We start from the raw sequence: 11,005 nt of genomic DNA, 5'->3' as shown, positions 1-11,005 counted from the left end.
GAGAAGGAAATGCCAAAAGAGATTGAGGTGAGAGCCGAGGATCGGTATCAGGCAGTTGAAGAGGAAGAGGAAGCCAGAAAGGCCGTGACACAGGATGAGATTGAGATAGTTGATGATCAGACGATCTTCTCTACACCGAAAAAGGTAATAGCTGCTAGTTTATAATTATTCATCTCAATACACGTTTTTTACTTATGAAATTTATTAAAGGTAGTGAATGTATGTGTACTAATTGATTAAAGCTGTCGTGAAGGGCGATTGCAAGGTGGCTTGTCGTCTGTTCTATTTACAGGGGAAATAGAAAGTTACTGTTGCCAGGGGATACGTGTTCGCTTACGACCGCCTTCAACAAGTTAAGGTTCATGGTATACCCCTTCGTCACAATTGCAGGAAAGTGGAAGTGTCCAAACTATATAAAGACGAGTATGGGGAACTAAAAGTACCATTTCCTAATGAGGAGATCACTTATTTAAAAGAATCCCTAAGCTCTTATGTGCAATGGCCTAACAACCTCATCAATGTTGTCATCCTCGAAGTACCTATACGCAGACGTTAATTATTACTTGTTCTTTAAATATATTAGGGTATGAATATTAACACATCGTAAGTACTTTAATCTTTACATTTGCTGAAATTAAGCAAAGCCATGGCGGCAGCTAAAGCAATTACTACTACGTCAACGGAAGTTGTTGCAGTCAAGCCTGCATATGATTCTTATTATGAATCGTGTGAATATAAGAAAAAATTGAAAACTACTTCGCTGAAGGCTTTGTATAACCTGGCTGTAAAGAAGTCACCTGGACCCGAAGCAACTGATGGAATTTGTCGACCTTGACAATTTAGATATTGTTCACATTTTGATTTGGATGAAGTAAGTTTTATTAATAAAACTATTTAGTCATTTCCATTTACGAATAATGATGTTTGTTTAAATTATCAATTACAATAACATTCTTCGTTCCATGTGGCGTAATAGGTACCTGAATAATCAGTTCGCTGAGTGGAAGGTCCTAATTCACGCCTACAGATTTTTGAGTCCTAAGGCGTTATTTGTGCACAGAATTTCATACGAAGAGCAAATCAAAAGTATCGCTCGTCGGTTGATGTCAACCAAAAAACTATGGCTTGCCCCCTACAATGAGAATATGTATGTATAGTACGTGGTTATTGTAATGAATCATAGTTCTATAAATTTATTATTAACATGCTTAAATGCGTGTAAATGAACTAACAGTTCAATGTCACAAATTTAATAGGAAGAATTGGATGCTACTGATAATCCAAGTGGAAACGAAAACAGTGTACTGGATTGACTCTCGTGAAGGCAAACCCTCTGACAGTTGTGTAAGGATGATAACTGAGTAAGTTTACAACCTTCAATAATGTCATTTGTTATTGTATGACTTGAGCCATATATATGCAAATAATAATGGCATGTGTATATATTTATGAATTAGTGTTTTTGAAGCAAAAAAAATATTATGTCCACTTGGGAAATATGAAAGCAATGTTGTTCCCAATTTTATCATGCCATTAGTAAGTGTATTCTTAATAATTACTCGTATCATTTAATTAATGTTTATGAGAGAGGTTGATTATCTAATTCAGCTGATTTGTGTGTGGTTTATATAATAGCCTCCTAAAGCACCAGACAAGAAACAATGCGCCTTTTACGTTTGTCAGTCCATGTGGGCGGTTATCAACGGAAAACTATATACCATTCCGATACGGGTTAGTGTCATTTAAAAACTATTTCAGACGTAAATTGAGTTCAATTCTGTATACTTCCATGTATTATATCTATTTTGATTATGTATATTTTGAATTGTAGTTTCCACTAATACTCAACAAAGCCCCAGAATATTTGCCAGAGGACATCAACCAGATGAGAAATATGTGGGCCAGTTATGTTCTTTCATTAGCGGAGTCTCGATAGCTTTCTCATGCTTTATGTACGAGTGTGTATATATAGAGCCATTGTGTATTAACTTATTTTGTTTTTCTGAGGAAGTTGTGTTTTGGCTTTTGATCATCCTGTTTGTACTATTTTGAAACTGGGTTTAATTGATCGCGGGTTGTGATATTTTGATGCAGGATTGAATTTTTGCAGTGCACTACTGCTGAAAATAGCATTTCAGCAGCAGCTACAAACGCTGCTGAAAAAATAGCATTTCAGCAGCTGCTAGAACAAGCTAAAATCATTTTTTTAAAAAACTAATTAAAAACGATAACGGTTAAAAATAACCCGTTGCAAACAATTATTTGACAACGGTTTTATTTAGATAAATAACCGTTGACATATTTTCCCTCCCATTGAAACCGCCAAAAATATAAGATAACGAACGATAACCGTTGTCGAGTTCAAAACTTTTACAATGGTTTATTTAAGCAGAACCGTTGTCAAAAGATGAATATAACAACGGTTTTGCACACAATAAAGGCGTTGTTAAATTTTGACATTCAATTAAATAAGATAACGAAATGAACCGTTATCAGATATAATATTTAACAACGGTTTTGGAACGATAAGACGTTGTCAATAGTAAACTACGACAACGCATTTGAAACCGTTCTTAAGATTTAATAACGGTTTCTTGAAATATTTTATAACGGTTCTTGATGTTATATAACGGTCGCGTGTTATTTGTACAACCGTGGTATATATTTAACAACCGTCGTTGCAATAACGGTCCCGTGTTTCTATTTAAAAATGGTAATTGCATTATTTGACCGTTATTGAAGATCTTATTTGGCGTAGTGAATCTTCAAATTACGCAACTAGATGTAAGAATTCTTGAACAAGAATTAAAGAAGGATTAATGTGTAATTAAGCTAATGTAGTGTAATAACTTGATTAAAGCTTGATAAAAACTTGGTTAAAACTTGATAAATACTTCATGATTAATCTCCTAATACAATGGAGTATTTATACTAAGTACAAGTATTACAGTAAGACTTACATGTTAGCAATGGTATTCTTATAAGATGTTTCATCTAGAGAGAGAAAAAATCGCCATCTCTAGGGTTTGCATTATCGATAGAATTTGCTTGATCTCTTGGTTTCAATGGCTAAGAAATCTAGTACATACCTTAATGCTAAACATCAAAATAAATCTAAACAATCTAATATATCAATTACAATACAATCAGAAAAGGAGAATTTGTTAGGAAGGCCGAATGTGAGGAAGGGCAGAAACATAGGAATATTCATGACATCCATGCGATTCCTCCTTTCCAATTGGATGATATCCAAGTGGAAGACGTTGATGAAGAATATGAGCTTGAAAAAAAGGAAGAAGATAAGGTTGAGAATGGAGAATGGTTCCATAGACATGGGAGAAAGATTATTCAAATGATTGATGAAGATCCTTTGGATCTCCTACAATTAACAGAGGAGGATGTCAAGTATGAGTTGACTTACTGGCAGCAAGCAGTATATGGATTCATTGTAGAAGCAAATCCCCCTTGGCAAATTCTGGAGGGCTTCCTGAAAAGAATTTGGAGAAAGTACTCAATAGATAAAATATCTTTTCTACCAAATGGTGTGTTTTTAGCTAGATTCCAAACTGAGGAAATGAAGCAGGCTATATTAGCCAGTGGACATTTGACAATAAACCACTGGTGATTAAGCCTTGAATGCCTGATATTGAAGTAGAAAAGGAAGACATTAAAAATGTACCTGCATGGATAAGATTGAATGGTCTTCCTCTGAAATTTTGGGGCAATAGTCTACCAAAAATAGCAAATCTGGTTGGTACGTATGTCAAATTTGATACACCAACTGAACAGAAAATAAGACTAGGGTTTGCAAGATTAATGGTAGAGTTGAAATTGGGTCAGACATTTCCAGAAAAGATTAAATTTCTGGATGAAAAAAAGCAAGTGATCTATGTCCTTGTAGTATATGATTGGAAACCAAGTATTTGTACTAAGTGAAATCAGATAGGGCATGAGCAAGATAAATGCCAGAAGCATAAAAGAAATACAGTTTAGAACAAAACCAAGAAAATTTGGAAACCTGTTCAGAAGAATCAACAGCCAACAATTAAGCCTGTCAAAACCATTACTACTCCTGAAAATAAACAGCAACATATCAGTATCACAGAAGCAGAGGAAGTGATAACTCCTATTACCAGACCTCTGCAACTGCATTCAGGGACTATGTCCCCTGCCAGGCTAACAAAAGCCATTAGACAGAGAGTGGATGATATGAGCAAGAACATTTATTTATCTCCAACTTATATGGAGGTGTTGAATGGTCAGGGCTCTTCAAAGGAGAGTGTGTATGATGGTAATGATCCCCCCAACCATAATCCATGATAAGTATAGGTTTTTGGAATGTGAGGGCAATGAATAGGGAGGCTAAGCAGAAGGTTGTAAATAGTTTTTTGCATACTAATAATTTAGGAGTCTATGGTCTTATTGAAACAAAGATCAAAGCCAATAAAGTTAATAAAACTATGAATAATGTTTCTAAGGATTGGAGTATATCAACTAATAATGCTCATAATAGGGGGGAAGAATTTGGGTTCTCTAGAAGCCTCATATGGTGGATACACATTTCCTGGAATATGATGCCCAATATATTCAAATGCAGATTCTAGATAAAGTTGCTAAGGTTCATTTTCATTATACTATTGTATATGCTTTCAATGGTGTAAGTGAGAGGGAACCCTTATGGAGCAACCTAAGGAGACTTGCTGGGGCTATACATGGGCCATGGGCAGTTGGTGGGGATTTTAATTGTGTTTTGTTTGATCATGTGAGGTTGGGTGGTAAAGTGAGCCATGCTGAGGCAGATCCTTTTCATGATTGCTTGGATTCCTGCCATTTGATTAACAACCAAGCATTAGGAGCCTATTACACCTAGAATAATAAACAAACTCCAACATCCAGGAAATATAGTAAGCTTGACAAGTTCTTGGTCAATGCAAAATGGATGAGTACCTTTCCTCAGTTGTTTGCCAAATTCTTACCTGATGGTTTATTTGACCATAATCCCTGTGTTGTTTGCAAAGATAACAGAGATAGGCAAAGGAATAGGCCCTTCAAATAGGGTTTTTTGATAACTACTACCTTTGTATTACCCTGTTTTAAGAACTACTACCAAAATAATTTTCGCTTAAAAACTACTACCAATAAGTTTGAATTTTTTAAAAAACACTACCAAATTTCATCCAAACTCAATAAAACACAATCTCAGCCATTTATTTTTGATTTTCCATCCTAAGTTGTTATTTTTATACCTTAAACTAGTTAATTTGATGACGTTTAAGCAACTTTTTTACCTTAATTACGTTATATAGGTGAATTAGATGAAGCTAATTTAAAGTAAATTTGCCCCAAAATGATTGGCAAACAGTAGTATTAGTAGTGCTAAAGGGGTAAAGTTTACAACTTAAGATGGAAATTCAAAAATAAATGGTTATAATTGTGTTTTATTGGGTTTATATGAGATTTGGTAGTGTTTTTAAAAAAAATTAAACTTACAGGTAGTAGTTTTTAAACGAAAACTATTTTGGTAGTAGTTCTCAAAACCGTGTAATACAAAGGTAGTAGTTATCAAAAAACCCCTTCAAATATTATAACATGTGGAGTTCTGCTCAACAATTTCAAACCATAGTCAATCAGGTCTGGACACAGATTTATGAAGGGACCAAAATGTACAAAGTCATCAAAAAATAAAGGCTTTGAAGCCTAAATTGAAAGAAATTAACAGGTGTCTGATACGTGCATATTGTATAGTCTTTTTAGCCTATTTTGGCACGTATTTCTATGCATTTTTGTACTGTTTATATAGTATTATGCCCCGAATTGGCTACTTTGGTTCGTTTTGTCCGTTTTGTAGAAATGAACGCGAAAGTAGTGGAATCGTACCACTTTTCGTTCTTTTTGCAAGCATTTAGAGGCGACGAGATTTTCCAGAGTGAGATACTGCATTGGAATGCGTGAAGGCACGGTTTATGAGGCAGTCGGTGACGAGATTGGGCTGATTTGAAGGACGAAGACTCGATCGAGTAGTTTTACCACTCGATCGAGTGGTTTTTATAGCCTCAGCTGATCGATCGAGTAATTATTTACTCGATCCAGAAGTGATGAAAAGAGAGTTACTCGATCGAGTAGATTATCCTGAGTTTTGCTCGTCGAGTGGATTTATTGAAGAGATGGCGAATCACAGTGCTAAGGGATGGGCCCTTATTGAAGAGATGGCGAATCACAGTGCTGAGTATGGAAACCCGAGGGATGGTATTAGAACAGTTCATGCAGTTGATAAGCAGGTTGTGGCCCAGCTGGAAGCCATGAATGCTAGATTTGACAAGTTGGAGTTACATTCTGCAGGGGAGCCTCGGACGGTCCACATGCTTATTAGAGGGGAGACCGTCACATGTGAGAGGTGTGGGAGCAATGATGGTCACACTGCTGTTGGCTGTCTTATGGAGAAGGAATAAGTCCTTGCCTTTCAACAATATAGGGAAGGAGGGGGTTCCTATTACAACAACCAAGGGGCAGTCCATCCCAATTTGAGGTGGACTAGTCAAAATGTGCTCAATCCTACCCCTCCTCCGCACCAGTAGCAGCCGTATGTTCCTCCACATAAGAATCTACAAGGCTTTCAGAAGCCTCCTTCCTTCCCTCCTCCCAATCACGGAGCATCATCTTCTGGAGGGGTGAGTGAGATTAGTGAGCTAAAGACTATGCTGCAATATTTTACAAAGCAGTGGTAGTTGAATGATCAACAGAAAGATGCATCCATCAAGGCACTTGAAACTCAAGTTGCCCAATTAGCCGCGAACCAATCTTCAAGGAAATCGGGTCATTTACCGTCACAAACTGATAAAAATCCACATGAGACGGTAAATTTAATTAATTTGAGAAGCGGTCGTTCATATGAGAGACCGGATGTGTTGAAATCAGACCCGAGGAAGGAAATGATAGCTGATGAACAGTGTTCTGTCAAAGGAAATGAGCTGACGGCTAAGAAGGTACTCGATCGACTAGTTTCTGGAGGTCGATCGAGTATATTTGATAAATAAAGTACTCGATCGAGTAGAAATTCCACTCGATCGAGTGAACAAGAAAAGCCAACTGCTCGATCGAGTGAATTTTTTACTCGATCGAGTGATGCTGTTGAAGAAACTACTCGATCGAATGGGAATTTTGGTCGATCGAGTAGTATGGATAATGGACAGCTTGATCGAGAGCCTGCTAGTGCTCGATTGAGTGAGAAATCACCTGAAAGACCTCGTTCGAGAGGAAAGAAGCGTCCAAAGGGTACAGAGCTTAATCTGGCTGACACGTTAGAAGAGAGAAACAAGGGACTCGAGATACCCATCACGGTTCCTTTCCCGAGGCGTCTACAGAATACTAAAGCTAATCAACAATTCGGTAAATTTGCCGAAATCCTGAGAAGCTTGCTGGTCACTGTACCATTCGCCGAATCAACCGACGACACGGTGTACCCTCTTACCTTAAATTTATGAAAGAAATTTTATCGCGTAAGAGGCATATTAGTGATAATGAGACGGTAGCCTTGACTTAGGTAGGGACGGCCCTAGTTCAGAATAAGTTACCACCCAAACAGTCAGACCCGGGTAGTTTTTCGATTCCGTGTCATATTGGTACCCACTTGATTAATAACGCGTTATGCGATCTTGGCACTAGCGTGAGTGTCTTACCGTTGTCTCTGGCTAAGAGACTTGGTTTGACAAAGTTTAATTGCACCAACATGACTGTCCAGATGGCCGACCGTAGTATATCACGGCCACTAGGTGTAATAGAAGACGTACCTGTTAAGATCGGGAGGTTCTTTATTCCCGTTGACTTCGTTGTACATGACATCCCCGAAGATGCACATACCCCTATTATTTTAGGGAGAACATTTTTATCTACTGCCCGTGCAGTAATAGACGTCGGGGACAAGACATTGACTTTTCAGGTAGGGGACGAGGAGTTGATATTCCATCAGTCTAAGTTCCGGAGGGCTCCCATGCAAGCTCAGCCTTGCAATGCCCTCTCTTTTATTAACCCTATTATTGACACTCCAAATGAAAATTTGGAGCATTGTGCTGCCATTGTGACCCCTCCGACTCAGATTGAGAGCAAAAAGGAGGAAACTTCGTCTGTTTTCCTTGCTGTAGGTACAGATGAAAACAATGAAGGAGCTATCAAAGGGCATTATGCAATTAATTTCAGTCAAGTTGGGAGCTACAGTGTTACAGCCGGTGAGAGAGGAGCAAGGGTGAGAAAAGTTCGAGCATATGTGGATGTGAACTATTCTCCTCCAAATGATTCAAGTTAAAGATCATGGAAGCTGAAGAGGACGATCAATGTTGCTGAGGTGACGTCCTCCAGTCAGGAGCCCTCCGAGGGGCTACTGAATTGCTTTGGGAAGTGAGCGGGGAAATGCCCCGTGTACCACCTTGTAAAACAATTTTTGAACTTCCGTTGACTTTCTTTTATTGCTTTTAATTAGGACAATTAGAATTTAGACAATTTTTAGCGTAGATAAAGACTATAGACTGTTACTTTGCGTATTTGGTATTTTGGGATATTTTTGCAAGTGTTTCTATGTAGGTTTGGGGAAGTTTAGGCAAATATAAAGGAAGAATGACGAATTCAGGAGCTTACACGAGAAAAAGAGCTCGATCGAGTACTTTTTGTACTCGATCGAGTGGATTCTGTTCGATCGAGTAATACCATACCAGTTGATCGAGTAAAGCAGAAATGGGGAGTTCTCGATCGAGTAAAATTCTACTCGATCGACTAGATGGATCCACAAAGCCCTCGATCGAGTAGTGCTAAACCACTCGATCGAGTGAAATCACAAGAGACGCAGGGAGTTTTTCCTTTAACCCCTTTACTTTTGACTCTTTATTCATTTTCCCCAATTTTTCGACATCCCTTCCTATTTGCGATTAAAACACCCCCAAATCCCCAATTTCTTTTGCCCTTTTACCAAATCCGTCACCTACATTGTGTTCATTGTTAGTTAAACGACAAAAGCCCTCTACTTTCCCCTCCATTCGCGTTGCTTTACTCGGTTTATTGAAGGATTAGGGTTCCACGGTTTTCATCTAAAAATCGCCTAATTTGATTATTTCTTGTCGATTAATTCTTCTTTGTAGGATCTCTAGCATCAAGTAAGTAATTCCTACACCTTATTGCATTTTAATTTCATTAATTATGCCCTTTATGAAGTGTATTAGGAATTAGGGCTTTGATTACGGTTTTGGGTCAAAATTTTCGACTTAAATTTCGTTTCCTTGTTTAATTTACACTACTTTATGCTTAATTCCCATGCCTCATTGTTTCTTACATGTTTAATTCGAATTTTGCGAGAAATTTGCGATACGGGTTCAGGACAGTCGAAATTTTTGACTGTAATCTTGGTTTTTGCTGCTGTCATTTGCTTAGTCGATCAACTTCAATTGTTGTTTAGTTGCTGTTGATGCTTGCTACCCCGTCCCTATCACTGTTTACATGCTTCAATTCGATATTTTGAAGAAATTTTGGGATTTATCGGGCTGAAGTCGAATTTTTCGACTATCTGAGGATTGTCATGCCGTTACCATGCTTGTTTTCATGCTGTTTGGCCACTGTTTTCTTATCAATTCCCCTGCCCTATTTATTCAGGATGGACTCTAGCTCAACGCCTTCGTCGAGCTCTTCTGCAAGTCCGTCTTTGTCTCTGTCTGAGACGGTAGTCCCTGCTGTTACTACCGTCTCTGCACCAGCCAGCGCTCCCGTGTTCTTAGTTTCAGCCGCTGGTACTGTCTTTACGCCAGCTAGCACTGCCGCTAGCTCTGTTTCGGCTGCCATTTCAATTACGGCCACCACCACTGCTAGCACTGCTACTAGTCTTTCTTCGTCAGTGGTGGTCACAGCAGCCAGAGCCTCTACTCCAGCCACGGTGAGCACACCTGTGGCAGACTCACCTGCAGTTGCAGCCGCCTTTAGAGCGGCCCTAGTCCCTCGCACAGTCACTGGACGGGCTTCTACTTCGGGTTCTAGTGGCCGGGGCCGAGGTCGTGGATGTGCCCGTTCTACGCCACTTCCCAGAACTTCCACTTCAGCTGCTCCTTCTGGCACGATCACTGTTCGAGGGGATAACTCCCTCGACTCTCACCCAGACTACCCGCAGGTAATTTTTATTTACGGTGTACATCTTAAGAGGTTTTATAACCTCCTAGGCTGTGAGTTTTTACCTACCCGGTTTTTAGATAAACCGGCACTTGAGAGACTCGGCATCTACGAGTCAGTTTGTGAGCTTCTACGGGGCACAGGGATGTCCGGACTCATTACTATGAGTGGCTGTACCTTTCTGGAGCTGAGACTTGAGTTCCTCAGCTTCTTCACCTTCTCCTCCGGGGCACACGACGCTGCCCCCACTAGTACTTCCGTGTCTTTCCGGTTGTTCAACCGGACTTTTTCGATGACTTTAGAGGAGTTTGTGTGGGAAATAAATCTGTATACTTCCCTTAAACTAGAAGGATTATAATGATTTAATAAAGATGATATAAGGTCATAAAATAAAATACATAAACATAAGTAAAAAGATTTAGAATTAACCTTCGGTCCTAGCAAATATGGCCTAAGAACAATATCAAAATTGATATTCGCCTATTAGTTGCACCCAAGACGATCTGAGATATGCCCTTTGATTATGCTAGAAATCAATCTAAAATTTTCTGTAAAATTTAATTGTCTTTGTGTTCTTGTGATGAGAAAGAGGAGGCTAGGTCAAGAAAAAACATTAGGGTAGAAATAAATCTCTACCTTTCTTTTTATACAGACCGAAACTTGAAGTCCATTAGGAAAAGAAAAGCTTCCCTAACTTCGGCCAAGTGAACCGAAATAAGAGTATTTTTCTCCTTATTTTGGTCTTTCCAAAATTATATAAAGTGTGTTAAATTGTCATCTAGTGAGGATCGAACCCATGACCTCTTGGCTTGTGCACCCTCACTATTACCACTATGACACATTCAACTTGTTGATATTAAATACA

General features: G+C 38.7%; 1 protein-coding gene across 1 annotated transcript; it reads left to right on the top strand.

Moving 5' to 3' along the window:
* Positions 1-3,636: 3,636 nt before the first annotated feature.
* Positions 3,637-4,870, top strand: LOC141632456 (uncharacterized). The gene is made up of 4 exons (XM_074445002.1): positions 3,637-3,882; positions 4,027-4,291; positions 4,408-4,469; positions 4,598-4,870. Exons 1-4 carry the CDS (start codon positions 3,637-3,639, stop codon positions 4,868-4,870), a joined length of 846 nt encoding a protein of 281 aa, XP_074301103.1.
* The last annotated feature ends 6,135 nt before the right edge of the window (positions 4,871-11,005 follow it).

This window comes from Silene latifolia, chromosome Y, assembly GCF_048544455.1.
Source record: "Silene latifolia isolate original U9 population chromosome Y, ASM4854445v1, whole genome shotgun sequence".
NCBI lineage: Eukaryota > Viridiplantae > Streptophyta > Magnoliopsida > Caryophyllales > Caryophyllaceae > Silene > Silene latifolia.
This window is presented reverse-complemented; position numbering and strand designations above follow the sequence as displayed.

Bases quoted from the DNA above. Each gene is read 5' to 3' on its own strand.
- LOC141632456 (XM_074445002.1), top strand. From the start codon at position 3,637: ATGCCTGATATTGAAGTAGAAAAGGAAGACATTAAAAATGTACCTGCA. The intron at 3,883-4,026 runs GTGATCTATGTC...AAACCTGTTCAG, and splicing joins TTCTGGATGAAAAAAAGCAA to AAGAATCAACAGCCAACAAT. The intron at 4,470-4,597 runs GTTTCTAAGGAT...ATTCAAATGCAG, and splicing joins TTAATAAAACTATGAATAAT to ATTCTAGATAAAGTTGCTAA.